At 40.1% G+C, this 23,827-nt stretch overlaps 1 protein-coding gene across 1 annotated transcript in view; it reads left to right on the top strand.

Moving 5' to 3' along the window:
• Positions 1 to 23,379, top strand: part of LOC139159217 (vomeronasal type-2 receptor 26-like) — a 40,742-nt gene extending 17,363 nt beyond the window's left edge. The window contains exons 3-6 of the mRNA XM_070736565.1: positions 10,120 to 10,356; positions 10,555 to 11,334; positions 18,268 to 18,477; positions 23,233 to 23,379. Coding sequence (XP_070592666.1) covers positions 10,120 to 10,356; positions 10,555 to 11,334; positions 18,268 to 18,477; positions 23,233 to 23,379 — 1,374 coding nt within the window. The remainder of the gene's footprint in view (positions 1 to 10,119; positions 10,357 to 10,554; positions 11,335 to 18,267; positions 18,478 to 23,232) is intronic.
• Positions 23,380 to 23,827: the final 448 nt, after the last annotated feature.

Here is a 23,827-nt window from a genome sequence, read left to right as displayed (position 1 = left end):
TCTGCCTGTACTACTTGAGGAGGTAGCCAGTTTGGTGGTGGGGTTCCCCAGACTTATTGTCTTGAGGGACTTTAACCTGCCGTCACTCGGGAAAGCCTCTGGACTGGCACAGGAGTTCATGGCCACCATGACAGCCATGGACCTGACCCAAATAGTACAGGGTCTGACTCATGAGGGGGGGCACACACCTGACATGGTATTCCTCTCTGAGCAACTGAGTAATGGTCTCAGACTAAGGGGCTTAGAAGTGTTGCCTTTGTCATGGTCGGACTACAATCCACCTCCGCAGGAAGGCGGAACCGATTAGGTTGTTCCGCACCAGACGCCTGATGGATCCAGAGGGCTTTCATAAGGCACTTGGGGTTATTCCAGATGCACTCGTCCACATTTTGGCAGAGTCTCTTGCTGAGGCCTGGAACAAGGCTGTAGTTGAGGCCCTTGACTGGATTGCGCCGTTGCGACATCTCTGCAGCACTAAACCCCGTAGAGCTCCATGGTTCAATGAGGAGCTCCGGGAGTTGAAACACCAGAAGAGACGTTTGGAGAAGCGATGGAGGAGGAGTAAGTCCAAATCCGATCAAACACTTGTAAGAGCTCATATTAAGACTTACAAAGTGGCGCTCAAGGCGGCAAGATGTGTGTATCATGCCGCCTTGATTGCATCACCGGTATCCCGCCCGGCCGCTCTGTTTAGGGACCGCCTTCTGCTGCGACCAGTTAGGTCCCACAGAGTGGGCCTTCTCCGGGTCCCGTCAACTAAACAATCTCATTTTGCGGGACCCAGGAGAAGAGCCTTCTCTGTGACGGCCGTGGCCCTCTAGAACCAATTCCCCCCAGAGATTAGAATTGCCCCCCCTCCTCACCTTTTGTAAGCTCCTTAAAACCCATCTATGCCGTCAAGCATGGCGGAACTGAGATATTCTTTCCCCCTAGGCCTTACAATTTATGCATTGTATGTTTGTATGTATGTTTGGTTTTATTATAAGGTTTTTTTAGTTGTTTTAGTATTGGGCTGTTCCATGCTGTTTTCATTAATGTTGTTAGCCGCTCCGAGTCCACGGAGAGGGGCGGCATACAAAACCAATAAATAAGTAAATAAATAAATAAATAAATAGATCATGACCTTCTATGGTCAGTATATGTTTATTCTCTAACATAATCTATTCTTTGATCCACGCTAATGATGTTGCATAATAATATAATTTAAAATATGGTAATCCCAGCCTCCTCTTTCTTTCACATCTTGTAGTGCCTTTAATTTAATTCTTAGTTTTTTATCTAACCATATATAATTTAATACTATTTTGTCGAGTTCTTTAAAGAAATCTTTGCCTGGATTTATAGGGATTGTTTGAAATAGAAGTAGGACACTCATTTTTATTGAATTAATTCTTCCTACTAATGAAAGTTGTAAATTTCTAATTGTTGAATATATTTCTTTTCAGTTTGCTTTTTTATTTTATATGCTAGCCACCTTCCTGGCTTATTCGCGTGTTCAAAATAATTCTGTTTCACAGATTTAATTTTTTGGGCAATCTCCTCCTGTACTATCAGATTTATCTTATGTTTAATTAATTCCCTTTTTTCTTTTATTTCCACATTTTCTGAATCTTTTAACCACTCAGTTTCTAATTTTTCTAGTTCCTTTTGGTTTTCCCTCATTTGTTTATTTTTATTTTTTTTGCTCATATATGCTATTGTTACCCCTCTAACAAAGGATTTTGTTATATCCCATATATTTTGTGTCGATGCATCACTATTCCAATTTTTTTCTAAAAATATATCTAGTTCTTTATTTATACATTGTTTATATTGGTTTTCTTCTATAGTTTTGGAATCCATTTTCCATCTATTTTTCCTGATCTGGTTCCCTTTAATTGTAACGCTTATTGGATTATGATCTGCCCAAAAATTTGGTTCAATATTAACTGCTGTTATCTCTTTTTGAAGCTCTACGTCCATCCATATCATATCCAATCTAGACCATGATTTATGTGGGTTCGAATAATAAGTATATTTATGTTCATCTTTATGCATTTCTATCCATATATCCTTTAATTTAAATTCTTCTATGATATCCTTAAGTTCATCTGGTAATTCTTTTTTCTTTTTATTCTTTTCTGTTCCCCTATAATCTTTTTCGAAATCTGCTATTACATTAAATTCTCCAACCATACAAATATTTCTTTTCTCAATTTTTATTATTTTTTGGTACAATTTTTTATAAAAGGTTTTTTGATCATTATTAGGTGCATATATCACAATTAATATTATTTTCTTTGGTTTAATTTCAATTTCTATAATAAGTATTCTTCCTTCTTCATCTCTATCAATTATTATGGGGTTTAACCAATTTTTTATATAGACCGCAATCCCTCATTTTTTTCCCTCTGCTAAAGATGTAAATAATCTTCCCAATTTCGGGTTTTCAAAACTTTTTATCCTTTTTTTAATGTGGACTTCTTGAAGACACACAATATCTACATTTTGCTTTATTAATTTTCCAAATACTTGTCCTATTTTTGGGGGGGAATTCACAGAAAATAATTTGATTTCTTTATCCATTCTATATTAGTTATTTCGTTCTTTTACTGCTTCTTCATTCTCTGTGATTTCCCGTTCTTTCCTCTTTTCCTTTTTTTGGTTTATCTACTCTCTCTTCTTCTATTTCTCCCTCTTTCTGGCTTGTTGTATCTAATTCAATACTACTTTGCCCTTCTTTTTAAAAGTGTTCTGTAATAAATTGATCTGCTTGATCTAAAGTTTCAACGGTAATTTTTTTCCCTTTCCAAGTGACCATTACCCCTTCGGGCACAAACCACCTAAACTGTATTTCATTCTTTATTAATTTAGTCATAAAATAATGGAAGTCCCTTCTTTTTTCCATGATTCTTTTTGGAATCTGGTTTAACACTTTCCCTTTATATGATAATACTCCTGTAGTGTTTCTATATATTTCATCCCTTAAAATTTTTCTTAGTAAATCAGATATGAATCTCCCTGGTGAGCTGGTGCCATCGTGCATAGTTAGTCTGCACCCGGTACACCTCATCTACATGTCTAATTAATTCATTTTCATCTATTTTTAATTCCTCTGCAAAGATTTCAATGGCCATTGCAAATAAGTTTTCTCCTTTCTCTTCTGGGACATTTTGTAATCTTAAATAGAAAGAAGCTTTTTCAAACTCCAACTGGGCAATAGCTGCTTCCAGATCCTTATTTACCCTTTTAAATTCTTCCTCATTTTTATTTAATCTTAATTTGTTAGCCTCTGTTGTTTCTTCAACGTTTTGTATTTTAATTTCCTGCTTATCCACTGTTTTTTTGACTCCCTCTATTATAGTATTAATTTTAGCAAAATTCTCATAAACTTCTTCGAATTTTTTTTGTGTCTCTAAATGATTTTTCAAAATTGTTTCTTGAGTTTTACTTGAGGCTTCTTGCTGCTTAATCATAAACTCTTGTATTTTATCTAAAGAATTTTGTAAGCTTTGTAAATAGAGGGTCTGTTCTTTGTCCTCTGTAGTAGTGATATCAGAGGCTGAGGAAGATTTCTGTACTACAGGTGATAACAGGTTTAAATTACTTCTCTTCATTGATTTAGTTATGGTTTGTTGAGTTGCCATTAGAAATTTTTAACCTTTATCTTTTCTTATATGTATCACTCTGTTATTCAATATTCGATCACTTCTTAGCTGCTATCTGCCAAACCCAGTCTATCTATACATACAACTATAGTAATAAAGTACAAATTTCAAATCTATATAAAATTTCAACAATTAATGAATGAATATATATATATCTTACTCAAACAATTTGTTAATTAATAGCAGATCTACCCATCACAAAAAACATATATGTATGTAGGAGAAAAAGGAGAGAGAAAAGAAAAAGACAGAACAAAAAAAAGCTTAACCAATATCAATACTTGTAATTACTTTCTATATATAATATATATTATAACCTATATTTAATATCTATATCATATATTTATATATATCTTATATTCAATATTTGTATTATTTATATTATGTAATTGTGGTTAATATAATAATTATCTCTCTCTCTCTCTCTCTCTCTCTCTCTCTATATATATATATATATATATATATATATATATATATGTGTGTGTGTGTGTGTGTGTGTGTGTGTGTGTGTGTGTAGATTGTTCTGAGTTCGGGTTTTGCCCCGTGTAATGTTTTGAGTGTCTATGCGACGTTTCAGTGAAATCACATTCACCATCATCAGGCTGAAGTTTTAAGCTTCGTGCTGCTGTAAATATGGAATGTTTGCAACTGCCATTTGTTCCTTATATATAATGTTGGGGGTGGAGATTTGGTTTGAATGTAGCAAATAGATTGTGTGACTATGTTTTAATGATTTGATTGGTTGGTGGAATCACATTTAGTTGAAGGATTGACATGGTGATGATTATGATAGGTTTTTTTGTTTAAGGCTGGTTTCCAAATCTCTGGCAGGCGGGACGTGTCATCTCGTCTGTTCATGCTGAGGGGGTGCCTTTCTATCTCTATGGCTTCCATAATTATTATTCTGCATACATTTTCTGTTTTGGAAAGTAATTTAGTTTTTCTTCTTTTTTGACTGCATTCTTATGTTCTGCAACACGTGCACTCACTCTTCGATTAGTTTGTCCAATGTATGTGGCTGCACATGTTTTGCAAGGGATTTCATAGATTCCTTGGTTTTCGAGTTGGATTTTATCTTTTGGGTTTCTTAGGATGTTTGATATTTTTTGGTTAGTGACAAATCAAGTTTTGATATTATGTTTGTGTAGAATTTTACTAATTTTGTCTGTGGTGCCTTTGATGTAAAGGAGGAGGGTGGTGCCATTATCCTGTTCTTGGCCTTGATTTTTGGGGGATGTCTCTTTTTTTATTAGGTTTGTAATTGCTTTTCTTTCGAATCCATTAGAAATTAATACATCTTTGAGTTTGTTCAATTCTGTTTTTAAGTGCTCATGGTCAGCTAGGCGTTTGGTTCTGGTGATGAGAGTTTTGGCTACTGAGGTGATCTGTGCGGGGTGGTGGTGGGAGTGTGCATTTAAATAATGGTTGGTGTGGGTTTTCTTTTGGTAGATGGTGTGTCCTAGGGTGCCATTGGGTTTTTTATAGATTAGGACATCCAGAAAGGGAAGTTGATCATTGGCTTCTGTTTCCATAGTAAATTGTATTTTGGGGTGTAGGCTATTGAGATGTGTGAGGAAATTGTCTAGTTTTTCTTTTCTAGTTTTTCTTATATATATATATATACATGAGAATGGGAAAAGAAAGTGTAGAGATAGAATATCTTAAATAATAACCTTCAATTCATTAATTAATTCCTTAATCTCATATTATTAAACAATATTATATACAATTAATTTTTCCAAGAGCAAATACATAATAAAAATCAAAGATATGTTGACATCAATTCATTGGGTAGTGATGTTATTAATAATAATAATAATAATATTCAAGTCCATATGTTTATAGTTCAATCCAATCCAAATATTTATATTTCAATCAAATCTTCTATTTTTATGTCCCAATCGCAGCCAATTTATATTAGTTTTTAGTTTTTGATTTTCAGTTGTTGTTTCTTAAATTAAGTTTCTATCTCAGTGCAGTATATTCCAGTAGATTCCACGTTGTTTATTCAATGTTCAAAGGTTTAAAGGGAAGTTTAATATAGTAATACCTGAAACAATAATAATATTATTCGTACAGTACCATACGTTTTCTTCTTATGCCTTTTGAAGGGCTCAAATGAGAAGTCTGTCGAAGAGCAAACACAGTAAATGTATTTAAATGACGTAGTTATTATGGCGACTATTCCTGTCTTCTCTTTCTCCGTATCCTTGAATAAAGCTTAAATCATCAAAATGTAATATCCGCTCTAAAGATCCACACGCTAGAATCCTAGAAGTCGCAGTTTCACTTCCACTTATAAGTATAGTTAATGTTCACACATCCACCTCTAAATTAATAAATCTTCTCTTTTTTGCTCCCTCCCAAAACTGCAGTCGTCTGGTATGTCGTCATTTGCTGTCTCATCAAGCTCCGATCTCACCAGCCTCTGACCTCCGATCTCCGATCACCAAATGCCCGACTTTATTTATATTGTTGCTCTAGCCTCTTAATCACCACTTGTTTAAATTCGAGCTTCTCTGTCTTCCAAGATTTTAATGTTATTAGAAGCATACAAGAAGTCTCCAAAGAAAAAGAAATTTTTAACATAGATACCGATGTTCACCATTCTTTTTTCTCTTTCTTCCTCGCTGTCTACGAGGTGGCCGTGTCTATGGGCCAGCAAACGCTGGCTTCTTCTCTGTCTGGTCCTGGCGGTCTAAAGGCTTGTTCCGATGAGGGATTGCAGTCCTCTCACCGGGCACAGCATAACCACCCCTTACGATACCCTTCTCTCCGGGATGGGCATCTGATTTTAAACAAAAAGACAGAAAAAGTCGTGCTGGGAGAGCAGCGGCTCACCCTCCAGCTCCGCTCCGACCAAGCCCCGCCCCGGAAGAAAAACATGGGAGGAAAACAATCTGATATTGAGGAGAAAAAAGATTTTTTTGGTTAGAGTGTAAACTTAGACAAATGGGAAATAATTTGGACTAAAAATTATAAATTGACAAAGTCAACAGCATTTAGAGAAAACCTGTAAAAAATGTACTATAGATGGCACCTCCCTCCGGCAAGACTATCACAAATGTATAATGGGATAAATCCACAGTGCTGAAGATGCAAGGAAAAAATGGGGACTTATTATCATATTTGGTGGACCTGCCCAATAATTAAAAATCTCTGGATCAAAATACAAAAATGGATAACGGATATGTTACAAATTAAAGTAAATAGAAGGCCTGAAGCATTCCTCCTTGGAATTATTGATCAAAAAATAGATAAAAATAAATATTACTTAATAATACATATATTGACCGCAACTAGAAGGGCAATAGCCCAATGCTGGAAGCAACCCAATCATCCTGAAGATGCATTAATACTTAAAAAAATTCTGGATTGTGCAGAATCTGATGCTTTAACTCTTAAATTAAAAAACAGGGAAGACTCCGATTACTATAAAACATGGAATTATTTTTATGATTGGTTTAAAAGAAGAAATAAAAGTTCAAATTAAAATACAACAATAGCAATACCTTTTTTCCCTTTTTTGATATAATAGATTAAATATGATACACATACAGTGATTTTTAAAATAAAATTTGTATGAAATTAAATTAATCAAGTAGGAGTGTATGAAAGTGGCTAAGAAAATAATAACAATAAAAAAAGATATTGATAACCAAAAGAAATAACAGTATATACCGATTGCATTTTTCATATTCTATAATATAAATAGAAGTGGAGAAATAGGACATCCCTGCCTAACTCCTTTCTCAATTTCAAATTTTTCTGTCTGTTTACCATTAATTATAATTCTGGCATTTTGTTTAGAATATATTGTATTTATTAATTTTATAAAGTTTTGACCAAATTACATCGTTTCAAGTTGTGTTATCATAAATTTCCAATTGACATTATCGAAAGCCTTCTGAGCATCAAGGAAAACCAGAGTCATCTGTTTCTCAGGATGCTCTTCATAGTATTCTAAGGCAGAGGTCCCCAACCGCCGGTCCGCGGACCGGGACCGGGCCGTTGGGGCTTTTCAGCCGGTCCGCGGCGCCAGGGCCCCCTCGGCCTTTCCGCACCACCAGCGGCGCTCCCCCCGCCAGCCAGCCAAGCCCCGCGCCCGCCGGAACCGGCTCCTCGCTGTCCCCCCGCCGCCCCGCCGCGTTTGCAGGAGGTGGGGAGGGTTGGGCGGCCCGCCAAGACCAGGAGGGACGCCGCTGCCCCCCCTCTCTCCGCCCGCCGCTGTGCCTCCTTGACGCCGGGAGGAAATGCCGGCAAAGGCTTTCCTCAGCGGAGGCCGGCGAAGGTGATATTGAATGTCGGGGGAGAACGGGCGTTTGCACGCGCTCCCTATCTCCCTGCTAGCCCACTCGGAATATTCAAAATAAGAAAAACCTTTGCCGGCGAAGGCTTTTCTTATTTTGAATATTCCGAGTGGGCTAGCAGGGGGATAGGGAGCTCGCGCAACCGCCCGTTCTCCCCCGACATTCAATATCACCTTCGCCGGCCCCGCCTCTCCTGCAAACCCCCTTGCTGAGAGCCCGGGGCGAAAGTGCTCTCGCAAAGGTGAGGCGGGCAGGGCGTGCGCGCGTCATCGCTGAGAAGAACGGAGAGAGAACGAGAGTGAGTGAGAGCAACAGACAGCAAGATAGAGAGAAAGTGAGAAAGAGAGAGTGAGAAAGGGGGGGAGAGAAAGAGATAGCAAGAGAGAGAACAAGAGAGAGAAAGAGCGTGAGAAAGAAAACAAGAAAGAGTGAGAGAGAAAGAAAGCAAAAGAGACAGAAAGAAAACAAGAGAGAGAAAGTGAGAAGAAGAGAGAGAAAGAGGGGGAGGGAGAGAGAGAGAAAGAGAGGGAGAGGGAGAAAGAGAGAGGGAGAGGGGGGAGAGATAGCAAGAGAGGGAGAGAGGGAAAGGGTGAGAGAGGGGGAGAGAAAGAGAGAGGGGGAGAGAGAGGAGATAAAGGAAGAGGAGAGAGAGAAAGGAAGAGAAAGAAAGAAAGAGGGATAGAAAGAGAGAGAGAGTGAGAGATGCTCAGTGAGCCTTTCTTTGAAGTTGCCTTTCTTTCTTTCTCTTTCTTGCTTTCTTTCTTGCTCTTTTTCTTTCTCTCTTTTACCTTCCCTTCCTCTATTTCTTCTTTTCTTTCTCCTTCCTACCTTCTTCCCTTACTCTCCCCTTTCATAAGTTTCCTTGCTTCCTTCCTCTGTTCCTGTCCCTTCCCCCTTTCTTTCTTTCTTTCCTTCCTTTCCTCCCTCCATTTCTTGCTTTCCTTTTCCTTCCTCCCTTCTTTCCTCCCTCATTCCCTTCTTTCACTCCTTCCTCTCTTACTCTCCCCTTTCACACCTTTCCTTGCTTCCTTTGCACCCTTCTTTTGTTGCTGTCCCTTCCCTCTTTCCTTCCTTCCTTCCCACCCTCCGTCCATTCATTCACCCATTCCTCTCTTGATCGCCCCTTTTACGGCGCCGCTGACAGCTAGCTCCCCCCCCCCCCACCGGGCCATGGAAAACTGGTCTAGCTTAAAGCCGGTCCCTGGTGCAAAAAAGGTTGGGGACCTCTGTTCTAAGGTGTCTATTATTATTGTCAAATTATCTCTAATTTGTCTCTTGGGGAGAAAACCATTTTGGTCTCGATGTATTAATAGATTCAAATTTATTTTGATCCTTGTAATAAATATTTTATAGTCTGTGTTCAATAGAGATATGGGTCTATAATAATGAATTTTTTTCTTTTTCTGTTTCTGTTTTGGGTATAAGTGATATTAATGCTTCTGACCATGTTTGGGGTATCTTTGCTTCTTGGGCTATCTGATTGTAAATTTCCAGCATATTGTTTTCTAATATTTTTATTTCTTGTTTGTACAATACAGCTGGTATACCATCTATACCAGTTGCTTTATTATTTTTCTGTTGTTTTATCGCTACCTGTAATTCAACTAAAGTAATTGGTCTATTTAATTCTTGTTGTTGCTCTTCCGTTAATATTTTCATATGTGATGATTCAATATATTTTTCTATTTCTTCCTTTTTTACTTCTTCATATGCATATAATTTCTTATAGCATTGCACTGCTATCCTTTTCTTTTCTTCTTTGTCATATTTTATGATACCTTGTTCATCTTCCAATCTGTGTATAGTTTTCCTTTCTTTTTGTTTTCTTAATTTGTGAGCCAGCACATCTGCCTGGTTTATTAGCTTGTTCGAAATATACTTGCTTGGCTGTTCTAATTTTATCTTCCATTTCTTCCTGATGTAAGAGATTAATAAATACAAATCTAATAAATAAATTGCATATCTAATTTAATATTTTTTCTCCTTAGTTTTTTAATTTTTTGGATTTAGTTGTAATTCTTTTTCTATTTGTTTTAATTCCTGTTCTAATTTTTCCTGTTTATGCTGATTCATGCTGATATTAACTGTAACATTTTTTAAAATATATTAGACTACATTATGGAACTCCAGGAATAAAACCCTTTGTTTTCATCACTCAAAAGATCAACAAGGATAGCCTGCTTCCGGGAAATCTCACACTTGGCTACAACATCCATGACAACTCTTTGACTACCTTTGGCACTTCAGATGCCTTGCTGGACATACTGTCTACTGGGAAAGCCAATATTCCCAACTACAGCTGTGGAAGGAAGGATAACCTTTTGGCTATTCTTGATGTAGCTGACAGGGGGATCTCTATCCAGGTGTCGACATTAGTAGGCACCTACAAAGTTGCACAGGTTTGTGTATCTCTTTATCTAGTAAAGTAAGTGGGGTGTTAGTGAATGTGTTATAGATCCCTATCCCTATTCTAATATGTTTATTAAAACCAACATAGATTTAATAAGTCAGAAGTTAGATTTATTTAAAGCTCATGTTTTGTACTTGATCCGACCCCAAATATAAATATAACCCAGAAATCTTTGTTTCTTTTTCAGATGAGGCCTAGAGTTGCTTCCAAAACTCTGAGTGATAAAAGCAAATTCCCTTTTTTCTACCAGATGCTCCCCAAAGAAGGGTTTCAGTACCTAGCAATTGTCCAACTGCTTCTGCATTTCAGATGGACCTTGATTGGTCTCCTTGCTCCAGCCACAGAGGAAGGAGAGGATTTCCTGATTAATTTTACCCCTTTGGTTGTTAGGAATGGAATTTGTGTTGTTATAACACAACTATTTACACTCAGTTATCATCCATTAATACCACTCATTGAAGCCAGTTCTAAGTGGAAACAACTCAATGTCTTTGTTCACTTTGTAGAATATATTATTGTGTACCACACATTTCATTCTTTCCAAGACGCGATTCATGATTCACAAGGATCCATTGGAGGGAAAGTCTGGGTCATCACAACTTTGGGAAAATGTTTCATGTATCATCATGGACGGATCAAATACATTCACAGTATTTGGAACTTTAATTTTCTGCAAAGTATGAAGACAGATCATGGTGATTTTGAAGTCTATCGTATTTATGATAGAAAGTATGAACCTCAGCATTTTCACTGTTCTTTTTCAAAGCTTGGATTTTCTGTCAAAGGGCGGAGAAGATGCATCCCAAAAATTCTAGTGAAGACCCAAGGGGAAAGGGACAGTGAGTCTCTTAACTTTGTTTTTGTGGCTCTGGTCAATGTCTTGAAGGCTGCATATTCCGCCAGATCTTGGAGGAGACGGGGGGAATCCTACAGGACATTGGGTGCTCCAAAACTGCAGCCATGGCAGGTATAAAGTCCTAACAAGAAACTAAAAAGCTAAGTTCCTTTAAAAAAGGAATTCATAAGAGAAAGAGGGGAATCCTCTCAACCTCCTTGTGTCAACATCCCAATGAGTGATTATAAATTGGTTTAAATTATTTTAGGATTTTTAGGGTTTTTAATTACATTAATTGGATTAGATGTACCACTATTTGTTTTTTATATATGTTGTGAGCCGCCCCGAGAGCGGCGGTGTTACATATCTGCCCGGTTACCTACCCAGTTACAGGGTAAAAGTCAAAAGTTCAGATTTGTTTATTACATGTTGATTGGCTGTCTTCTTTTTGGCGCTAAAAATGTATCCTTGAAAAGCTGCCCTGTTGCTGGGGCTAAATTGTATAAATACTGGGAACTGTCATTATATAGCTCTCTCAATACACAATTGCTATTTGACTGCATTGAACTTCCTTGTCCTGTTAGAGAAATAAAACCTTGCTTTCTGATTCAACCTATTTTTGAGAGTTATTACAGGCGGCATATAAATCCAATCAATCAATCAATCAATCAATCAATCAATCAAGCAGTAAACATCCAAGAAATAAATCAGAGTCCAACCTTGGCCTTCTTCCAAGTTCCAATTTATTAACAGAGCCACGTTGGATACAAACTGTAGTCACCCCAACACTAACGTTTCCTACAGTTCCCCACCCAGTTGTCCCACCCAGAAGTTCATCAGGTGGATCACTCCAGTTCTCTCAATGTCCATGATCCTCCCCTGTGCTTCTGGCTGGTGCTGAACAAAAGATGACCTTGAATCTCTGCGAGAATATTTTTGTTTGTTTGTTTGTTTGTTTGTTTGTTTGATTGATTGATTGATATGCCGCCCCTCTCCAAGGACTCAGGGTGGCTTACAACATATAAAGGAACAATTAAATATCCTAATCCAACTTTAAAATTAAACTAACTAGTCTAAAATCCCTGTTTCTTAAAAACCAACCACTCTCATTCATACAATCAAACAAACACTCCATTCATCAACCAGGGGTTAATATCTAATGGCCCCAGGCCTATTGGCACAAGTGGGCAATGTACCCTCTAATTTTTTTTCGGTGTGGGCGAAAAAGTATAGTGTTTGAGCGACAGTCCCTTTGGGACTGGGTGGCATAGAATAAATAAATAAATAAATAAATACATAAGAAAAAAATCCCTTATTTTTTATTAAAAGAAATTAATAATTAAAAAAAACCAAAATCCATTACTATTAAAACTAAATCAACCAGCAAAACCAAAAACATAACTATTAATAAAAACAGGTGCGGGCTGGGTTTTTTTTCTCTGTTATTATTTAAGTGCTTTTATCATATGCTTTAAATCAAGAGTCACTTCTCTCTTTCTCACACCCTTTCTCTCTCTTGTTCTCTCTCTCTCTTGCTATCTATTTCTCTCTCCCATTTCTCCCTCTCTCTCTCTTTCTCACTTTCTCTCTATCTTGCTGTCTGTTGCTCTCACTCACTCTCGTTCTCTCTCCGTTCTGCTCAGCGGAGGCTGGTGAAGGTGATATTTAATGTCGGGGGCACGCGGGCGGTTGCGCATGCTCCCCATCCCCCTGCCAGCCAGCCCGCCCGGAACATTCAAAATAAGAAAAGCCTTCGCTGGCGAAGGTTTTTCTTATTTTGAATATTCCAAGCGGGCTAGCAGAGGGATAGGGAGTGCGCGCAACCGCCCCCACACTCCTGACATTGAATATCACCTTCGCCGGGCCTCCGCTTAGAGAACGCCTGCCCCGCCTCTCCTGCAACCCCCTTGCTGAGAGCCTGGGACGAAAGTGCTCTTGGCAAAGGTGAGACGGGCAGGGCGTGCGTTCTGGGTGCGGGAGGAGCCACGCCGAAAGGCAGGAGGTGGCAGAGGAGCAGAGGGGGTGGATCGAGCAGGCAGGGGGCAGCGCCGAAAGGCCGAGGGGGCCGGAGGCACCGTGGGGAGGCAGGGACGGCCGCGGCTCCCTTCCCTTCTGCTGCCGGTGCCTCCCCGCCCCCGTGAGCTGGCAGGGGGATGGGGAGCGCGCAGCCGTGAAAAAGGGTGCGTGTGTGGGGTATTTTGGGGCGCCCACGCACACACACATGCAGCTTTTGGGTAACGGTGCAAGTGGGTCTTCAAGTTCTTGTGGAAGGTGAGGAGAGTGGGGGCAGTACAAATCTCTGGGGAGAGCTGGTTCCAGAGGGCCAGAGCCCCCACAGAGAAGGCTCTTCCCCTAGGCCCAGCCAGGTAACATTGTCTAATTGATGGGACTTGGAGAAGGCTGACTCTGTGGGACCTGAACGGTCGCTGGGATTCATGCCACAATTTGTTATGGCTAATAATTTTCTCTCTCATGCAACCGCCCCTCCCCAATTCTCACAGTAGTATTTTACTCCTGGTAGGCCAAAGTCTCCAACTTAAAATGATGGCTTCAACCTGACACCTTGTGCTACAAATGGGCAATATATTTCATCAATCTAGTTGCTTAGAAAATAATTTATCAAGAAACTGGCAGTAGATATATTTTGATATTAAACACTGATATTTTTTTCAAAATGATAGCTATGTTTTTAAAGATATTTCTGTATGCGTGGTTTGTGATTAATATAGTAGAATGTTACTTTTATAGATTTGAAGGAGAACTTGAGACTATCTTTTCAAGTAGTGGGTTGTGATCTACTTTATCAAATGCCTTACTCAAGAAATATTCTAATCAAGCTTCGGCATTCTTTTTCAGAGCATTTCTGCAGTTCTTATAGAAAACATTATAGATGTTGTTAGTAAAAGTCAGACCTTTTTCTACTTGACTTTACTCATACACTATTGGGAAATCATTTTGGGGGGACACGACATTTTAGATGTTTATATATTTTTAGAAAAGGGTCAAATTAACTAGGTCTAAAAATTGGTACAAATCTTAGACAAAAATCATACTTTGCCAACTTTAGTGTTAATGATAATATAGAAAAATAAATGACCAAAGTCTAATATTCATAACCAGTGTTCCCTCTAATTTTTTCCCGGTGTGGGCGGAAAAGTATAGTATCTGAGTGGCAGTCCCTTCAGGACTGGGCGGCATAGAAGTCTAAATAAATACATAGATAGATAGATAAATAAATAGATAAATAGATAGATAAATAGATAAATAAATGTGTGGGCGCACGTTATCACGCATGCGCAAGTTCTGACATCCATAATTTGCTCCCCCTCCTTTCTCTATCCTCCTTTCTCTTTCAGCTCTTTCCTTTCTCTCCCTCCCTTTCTTTCCTTTCTCTCCCTCCCTCTTTCTCTCTATCCTTTCTATCTCTCACTTTCTTTCTCTTCCTCCTTCATTCCCTCTTTCTCTTTCTCTCTTTCTCTTTCCCTCCCTCCCTTTCTCTCTTTCCTTTCTCTCCCTCCCTCTTTCTATCTATCCTTTTTATCTCTCACTCTTTCTTTCTTTCTCTCCCTCCCTCTTTCTCTCCTGGGACTGCCTGTGCCTGCCCTGCGCCCTTCACCATGGATGGACCGCGTTCGACATCGGCGCCCCCACACACAGAGGGCAAAAGCCCTGTGGCAGGGCGTGCCATTAGGCCGCTTGCCTTTTGGCAGCCCCTGGTCGGCGCCCGCCCCCATTGACGGATATTGTCAGTCCACCGGATCGTCCCCCACCCCGCGGACGGACATCGGGCTGCCGGGGCTGGTGGATCCACTCTCCCCTTCACAGACAGACATCGTCAAGCTGGCAGATCCACACCCCACCCTCGCGGATGGACATCAGGCTGGTGGGGCTGGTGGATCTGCCCTCTCCCCAGTGATGGACATCGTCGGTCCGGCAGATCTGCCCACTCCATCCTGGTGGATCTGCGGATGGACATCGGGCTGGCAGGGCTGGCGGATCCACCCCACTGCGCACACCCCCGCGGACGGACATTGGGCTGGCGGTAGTCCGGCAGATCCCCAACCCCCACCAACCCCCACAGTAAGGAGCTTACCCATCCTAGCCGGAAGGAGAAAGGGTTAAAGGGGCTGGAAGCAAAGCGGACCAGCAATTGGCTCCTTTCTTTCCCGCCTTTCCCCCTTTACTGTGTGCTGTAGCACGGGATTTTAAAATCTCAGCAACAGTTTGCCAATTCTAGTGGAGAGGTCGGTCCTTTGTGCTAGAATTGCAATCTTCAGGGCTGAGCTTTTAAATCTCCCGCGCTACAGCACATAACTCAGCTTAGAGGGAACACTGTTCATAACTACCAAGTTTTATGAGAAAGGTTAAATTCATGAGTTTTTAATCCAGTTAGTTTGTCAAGGTTCCAGGTAACATCCAAATTTAAATCAAAGTCCAAGTCAAGTCATTCCTCAAAGTTCCAATTTATTTCTGGCACTTGCACTGGGGAAACCAAATCTGAGCTTCTCATTCCATTTGAAAGTTCACATGCCTTGCCCCCAAACAACAAACTTGTCACATTGGCCATTCAAGTTGTGCCAGTGTGGCAACTCCTTCTTCCACTTCCGTCCAGATGGTGAACATATGATGGCTCTGAACTTCTCAAAAGAATGCTTTGTTGCTTCATCTGCTCACTCATGAAATCATCCTCCCAAGTTTTCATAAACCTCAGGCCTTCTACAGATAGTATGGTAAGCCATTGATTTATCACAACTTTTGCACCAGTTTGACATAGTTATCATACTATCCAGCTATCACTTAGCTTGGTTCCTTGTCATCAGATAAGGAAATGATTTTCTACTATTTTGGTGAAATCAAGTTAAATCCCAAGCATTCCCATAATCTATTATTGAACTGCAATGGTGGGCATGTCCAGTGGCAAGAAAATTTTGGAACGATTAGGAACTGCATAAAGGAAATGATAGAATACGAAGTACAGTGTTCCCTAGATTTTCACGGGGGATGCGTTCCGAGACCGCCCGTGAAAGTTGAATTTCCGCAAAGTAGAGATGCGGAAGTAAATACACTATTTTTAGCTATGAACAGTATCACAAGCCTTTCCTTAACACTTTAAACCCCTAAATTACAATTTCCCATTCCCCTAGCAACCATTTAGATTATTACTCACCTTGTTTATTTATTAAAGTTTATTTTAAAAAAATATTTATTAAAGGTCGATGAAAGTTTGGTGATGACATATGACATTATTGGGCTGGAAAAACCATGGTATAGACTATTTGCAAAGTTCGAACCCTCAAAAATCAAGGGAACACTGTAGAATTAAATCTAGAACAGTGGTTCTCAACCTTTCTAAGGCTGCGACCTCTTAATACAGTTCCTCATGTTGTAGTGACCCCCAAGCATATGTCTAGCACCAATTCTCCCAACAGAGCTTTGAGCTGATTGGCAGGAAGGTCAGAGAGATGCTCCCACTGTAAACGGCTGATTGGTTGGATTGTAAAAATATGTTCCAAGATGCCAGAATATAAGCATTAGTTCCTAATACCAGAAGAAATTTGTCTTTTCCCAGGGCCTCAGGCGACCCCCGTGAAATGGTCATTTGACCCCTAAAGGGTTCCCGACTCCCAGGTTGAGAACCACTGATCTAGAAACATATTTCTTAGGGATCGTGAGAGGGCAACACACAAAAGCAAATTACTATCTTATTATACACATCTTAACAGGTGCTAGATTATCCTTCACACAGACATGGAAGGATGAAAATCCTCCGACAGAGAACACAGTGATCACAAAATGTTGGATTGTGTAGCAGTGAGTAGACTTACCTTAGAATTATGGAACTGTCAGGAAAAAGAATTCTTTACTGTGTGGGGAAAATTCTACAATTGGCTCAGGGGGAAAAACCCAGTAACAAGTAATCTCATAAAATCGCGAATATCAATATAATTGCAAATTAATAAATGAAATAGATTGACATGAATGTATATAGATCGCATACCAAAGACACAGAAATGTAAAATGTAAATATGTTTATGTGTTTTACCTTTGTTTTTGTATTTTTATTGTTTTAAAAATTGAATAAAAATTATTTTTAAATAAAACTCAGAAAGGATCCTCCCTAAACTTTTCAGCTAAAAAATTATTTATTTATTTATTGGATTTCTATGCCTCCCCTCTCCGACGACTGAATTGGTGGAAAATATGTACTTTTAGACTTGCAAGATTCTCTTAATAGCACTCAGTGATGGGCTACTGTCGGTTCGGACTGGTTTGGGCAAACTGGTAGTTCCGATGATTGGCTGGCCCTCTCACTTGCCCCCATCCTATCCTGTCCTATATTTCCTTCTTTCTGGCTCAGCCGATTCATGTAGCAGAGCTGATTTCTGCACCTCCGCTGTTCTACTTACTGGGGCTGCCTTAGAAGGCAAGCAGCTGAGCTTCAAATTGCTGTATTTTGAATGTTGCTCAGAAGCACAATAGGCACGAAGCACTTGATCACCGAATTGACCCATCACTGATACTGCTCCAATAAAGAAGCATTAGTTCAAATGGTCATATTTCTTGTCTGGTTTACCTGAGAGCAGACTAGCTTGGGAACTTCCGTCTGAACAAATCCAGGCTTTCTGGTAATCAACCTGTTGTTTTCAAGGGTTTTATGAATAATCTATTTTTTGTTGTTGTTCAATTTATTTGATACCTGCAGTAGAATGTTCCCTCTAATTCATTACTATTGTACTTTCTCGATACGTATTTTGTTAATATACGATTGGCAAATTTTGCTGAACTTTTTCCCTTCACTTATGAATTTAATGACACAAGTGAACTTATGAACACTTATTAACTAGTCCTAATTAAGCATGTTTGCACATTGTATTATTATTGCTGTGAGCCGCCCCGAGTCTTCGGAGAGGGGTGGCATACAAATCCAAATAATAAATAAATAAATAAATAAATAAATAAATAATTAAACAAAACTGTAAAAGAAAAAAAATCATAAATGAAAATACCAGGTGGGATAACTATCAAAGTTTTTGTTTTTAAAATTCCTGGATGTTTTCATTCTAGTTCCATCCCTTTCTGGAGAAGGAGTTCTATAATCTTTCCCAGAAGAAACTGTACTTGGACAAAAATGGAGAATTAACTGCAGATATGGACGTTGAGTGCGTGACAGCTTTTTACAAAGAGAGGGGTATGAAAATTAAACTGGGAAGTATTAAGAGACAGAGACTTATTATTGAACAAAAAGGTCTTTCGTGGCTTAAGTTGTACAACAAGGTGGGTAAATATTATGGTGTTTTCTCTTTTCCCTCCTTAAAGACCCATTTCAAGTGGGTTAACACTAATCACCATGGTAGATAACCTTCATTGAGAGTTGAATGTACAAAAGAGAAGACTTAACATTTTGTTACATTGCTTGTGGGAATTTCACTACTATTCTACAGTCCTTCAGATACCATGATAAAGAAACTCTTTTAAACAGATTCAGCCATGTCCAGTATTGAGGTTGAATGATTATTCTTTAAGGTGTAGTCTAGAAAGAGTGCAGAGAAGAGCGAGAAAGATGATTAGGGGATTGGAGGCTAAAATATAGTTAGAAGTTAGAAGAATTAACCCATGGAACACGTTGCCTCCAGGAGTTGTGAATGCCCGAACGCTGGAAGTTTTCAAGAAGATGTTGGATAACCATCTGTCTGTAGTAGCAGGAATTTTGGGGGCCCATACAGCCTAAGTGTCTCCCCCCCCCGCCATTTTAAAACTACTTTATTTTGTGACATACCAATTATGTATTAAATTTACCTTTCACAAAAAAAATTTAAACCCTGCCAACAGTGTTCCCTCTAATTTTTTTTCGGGGTGGGCGGAAAAGTATAGTGTCTGAGCGGCAGTCCCTTTGGGACTGGGCAGCATATAAGTATAAAAAATAAATAAATAAATAAATAAATAAATAAAGTGTGGGTGTGCGCTATCACACATGAGCGAGTTCTTGCATCCATAATTCTATCCTTTCTATGCCTCCCTCCCTCTTTCCTTTCTTTCTCTCCCCCTCTTTCCTTTTTATCTTTCTCTCCCTCTGCCTTTCTCCAAGCCCTTCCTTTTCCCTCTCCCTATCCTACTACCCCTCTCCCTCCTTTCTATCTCTCCCTCCCTCTTTCCTTTCTTTCTATCTCTCCCTCCCTCTTTCCTTTCTATCTCTCCCTCCCTCTTTCCTTTCTCCCTCTTTCCTTTCTATCTTTCTCTCCCCCTGCCTTTCTCCAAGCCCTTCCTTTTCCCTCTCCCTATCCTACTACCCCCCTCTCCCTCCTTTCCATCTCTCCCTCCCCCTTTCTCTCTGTCTCCCTTCCTTTATCTTTCTTTCCCTCTCTCTCTCCCTCCCTCTTCCTTTCTCTCTTCCTTCCTTCCTTTCTTGCTCTTTCTCTCTCCCTCATACCCTCCCTCTATGTCTTTCCCTCTCCCTCCCTCCTTCCTCCCTCTTTCTCTCTCTCTCTTGCTTTCTTTCCCTCTCTTTCTCTCTTGCTTTCTTTCTCTCTCATTCTCTCTCCCCACCTTTTTCTCTCTCTCTCTTTCTTTCACCATGCCGGCAACAGAGAGAAAAAGAGAGCTTGAGCCGGAGAGAGAGTGGAGGGCGCCATTGTCTTCGCCTCCACCCAGCTCTGCAGCTAAGAGGCAGCAGCCATCAACAACCTCGCCCTCCCAGGCATCCCAGGTACCTGGTGCCCGGCCACGCTCCACCTCCCGGTAGCCCGGCCAATTTTTACCTGCTGCTGGAGCCGTTTTCTCTCCCAAAGCTCACACCCTGCCATGTGGGGGGAGCTTCCCTGGTGGCAGCAGCAGCGGCACCAGGAGTAGCTACCTCAGAGCTGACCACCTTGCCGCTGCTACCGCCGGCAACCCTCTCTCCCTCCGGCCCCAAAGCTCACACCTGCTGCCACCAAGGAAGCTCCAGCCGGGCGGAGTGCACCATAAAACAGGGAGAAAAGGTCCCGCGGAAAGGCGAGGTGGGGGGGTTTTGCCTCACAGCTGACCTTTTCTTCATGTTTTACGCTCTGCCCGGCCGGAGCTTCCCTGGCCGCGGCAGGGCGTGAGCTTTGGGGCCCAGAGGGAGGGAGGGTTGCCGGCGGTAGCAGCGGCAATGTGGTCAGCTGTGAGGCGGCTACTCCTGGTGCCGCTGCTGCCATCGCCAGAGAAGCTCCCCCCACACGCATTTAGCCATGGCGCACTTAGCTGCGTCTTTCAGTTTTTGAACCCTGCCCAGGAGCCAATCGCCAAAGGTAGGCTTTTGCAAAAGGTAGGCGATTGGCTCCTGGGCAGGGTAAAAAAAACGCACGCTATGGCACATAACTCAGCTTACAGGGATCTATGCCTGCCACTACAAGGTACACTCGTTTGACAGATTAATAATATGTTAATAATGCAGAAAATTTGTTCAAGTGACATCAACATATTACATACATACAAATAAATAACCAGAACAGTGTAAATACACCAAATTAATAAACTATTATTAATTTTGCCATCAACAATATTAAAAGCAGCAATAAGATGGCACAAAGATGATCGTGCAGAATGCAGCTGCGAGAGCTATCGTGGGCTTTCCTAAATTTGCCCATGTCACACCAACACTCCGCAGTCTGCATTGGTTGCCGATCAGTTTCCGGTCACAATTCAAAGTGTTGGTTATGACCTATAAAGCCCTTCATGGCACTGGACCAGAATATCTCCGGGACCGCCTTCTGCCGCACGAATCCCAGCGACCAGTTAGGTCCCAAAGAGTGGGTCTTCTCCGGGTCCCGTCAACTAAACAATGTCATTTGGCGGGACCCAGGGGAAGAGCCTTCTCTGTGGCGGCCCCGACCCTTTGGAACCAACTCCCCCCAGATATCAGAGTTGCCCCCACCCTCCTAGCCTTTCGTAAGCTCCTTAAAACCCACCTCTGTCGTCAGGCATGGGGGAATTGACATGTTCCTTCCCCTTAGGCTTATAAAATTTATGCATGGTACGCTAGTGTGTATGATTGGTTTTAACTTGTGGTGTTTTTTAAATTAATTTAAATATTGGATTTGTCTTACATTGTATTGCTATTGCTGTGAGCCGCCCCGAGTCTGCGGAGAGGGGCGGCATACAAATCTGATTAAACTTAAACTTAAACTTAAACAAAGGATAAAGACAAAATACTCCTGCATCACACTAGAAAAATATTTGTTTTCACAATAATACCAATAAATAACAGGTAACCAGAAGATAAATTATACACAATAATGTTTAAAACTATACGTAAACTCCACCATAGTTGTAAAAAAAAGTCAACCCTTTACAGATAATTAGCGCCTATTAAAAAATACCCCTAAAAAAATTGAAAACATCTTGCGGTAGCATAATCAAAGGGGGAAAAAACAAAACAAATAGGATAACCAAATATTGCCCAATTAATCCAATTACAAACCTAATTACTAATTCCTTTATATAAAAAATTAAAAATAAGAAAGAACACAAAGAGATATAAACAGAAAATAGAAAATTGCACTAAGTAGATAAGGTAACTATGAATATAAAGACACAACAGGATGAAAAGAAAAAACAAGAAAAAGAAAAGCACGGTGCAAGAAAAAAGAAGAGAAAGAGGAGGGAAGAGCAAAAAATCCTTCCCTCTCCTTTCATTAACCTCTCCACCTATCTCCTTATAGCATTTTCCAAAGTTTGCAAAATTTTAAAATTGCTTTATAAAAAAGAACATACCCTCACGTATCATCAAATCCATATTATGAAGCAAATGTGCAAAAAATCCAAGATTTTTTCTCATACATGTACCTGCTATTAAGTTCCATAACTTAATATATTTAAGCTTTTAAATGTGTAATGTATAATGTCTCTTAACAAATAGCATGCCCGTGGCTCTAAGAACAACACCTTTTCTTTCTCTTTTCTTCTTTCTTCTTCTTTTCCTAGGATGTTATCATATCTATTAAACATACGGTGAGATATTACTGTGTATGCATTTAACATAATTTAGAATGTAAAATGTAAACTAACAAACTCCCGCTTCAGATCTTCTCGGCACAAGTCTCAAAATATGATGTAGTTGTTTGTTTTTTGAAAAGTCCTTAGTAGCTCAACCCAGCTTCTCCTTTGCATATTCAAATCTTCCCACTCCCCACAATGCTTGCTTCTCGAATCCAGGATGGTGTTTGCTTCTTAAATCTAAAATGGTGAGACGGCTCCAAAAAACATGTCAACTCCAAAGCAACAAATCTTTTCCTCAAACTTAGAAGGGAACAATTTTGAAAAAAACCTAACATCATAATCAAAATGTATACCAAATTAGCTCTGATCCAAACTTCATCTTTAACAGCTATGAAGCTCTTCAGGCAGAATAGAGAAAAGTAGGCATTTTTGCTGATCTGTTCTCTTGCCTGGTCTTGATTGTAACAATTTTGCAACTGAATCCAATTAGCTTCCTTAGCACTCCAACTCACCAGCACACCGCAGATGTTACCGGTCTTCTTCAACCGCCGCCCCCCCCCCCACATTTTTCAATTTGGCCAGGCCCGTGACGCCACTACCAGTAATACTGGCCTATCGGCGGCCCTGTGTAGTAGTGTAGGGTTTCCAGCCAAAGCAGGGGATTGGACTAGAAGACCTCCAAGGTCTCTTTCAATTATGTTATTCTATTCTATTCTAATTGAAGATCACCATAATTTAAAATCATAGATATATGAAGAATGGAGAAATTGTATAACAAAGTTATGAGGAGGAATTGAAGTTGTTGTCACGTAAGGCTTAAATTGTTTCAATTCCATCCCTCCAGACTTTCTTAAGTAGAAAAATCATTTGTTTCAATGTTAGATGCCAAAGACGAACTAAATGACCAACCTCCCAGCAATTATTTCTCTTCCAATCTGCTTGGAATGAGAGTCTGTGATTTCACAATTACCCAAATGAAGCTCAGGGACTATCCTGCTAATGTTCATCTATTTCCCATTGATGATCACTTATAACATTTTTCCTTTTGGCATTCCTTGTTTCTCTGCTCAGCCTCTTCCTCGGTCCCAAGGTGTGGAAAATTGTCATCCTGGATTTGTCAAGCAAAAGCGAGAAGGAGAGCTTGAATGTTGTTATGACTGTGTTCCTTGTCCGGAGGGCACCATCTCTACTCAGGAAGGTGGGGGACCCCAAAGATAAGGATGGACTTTGTAGAAGTGGTTTCATCCAAAACATTGTCATGAAAGTGCATGTTAAGAGACAGATCGAAACTCAATTGTTCGGGGGTGGGGGTGGGTTGTTTATTTTCAAACTGCATCTTTTTTTTAAAAAAAAATCTAGATGGAGGAATAGCAGAAATACTTGGAAGGGAGCACATGGCAAGAAATACATTGATACCTTGTCTTACAAACTTAATTGGTTCCGGGATGAGGTTCTTAAGGTGAAAAGTTTGTAACACAAAACAATGTTTCCCCCATAGGAATCAATGGAAAAACGATTAATGCATGCAAGCCCAAAATTCTCCCCTTTTGCCAGCCGAAGCGCCCGTTTTTGCGCTGCTGGGATTCCCCACCTCCAGACTTCTGTGTTTTTGTGATGCTGCAGGGGAATCCCAGCAGCGGAATCCCAGCATTGCAAAAACAAGCGT

This window comes from Erythrolamprus reginae, chromosome 2 (assembly GCF_031021105.1).
Source record: "Erythrolamprus reginae isolate rEryReg1 chromosome 2, rEryReg1.hap1, whole genome shotgun sequence".
NCBI classification, from domain to species: Eukaryota; Metazoa; Chordata; class Lepidosauria; order Squamata; family Dipsadidae; genus Erythrolamprus; species Erythrolamprus reginae.
This window is presented reverse-complemented; position numbering and strand designations above follow the sequence as displayed.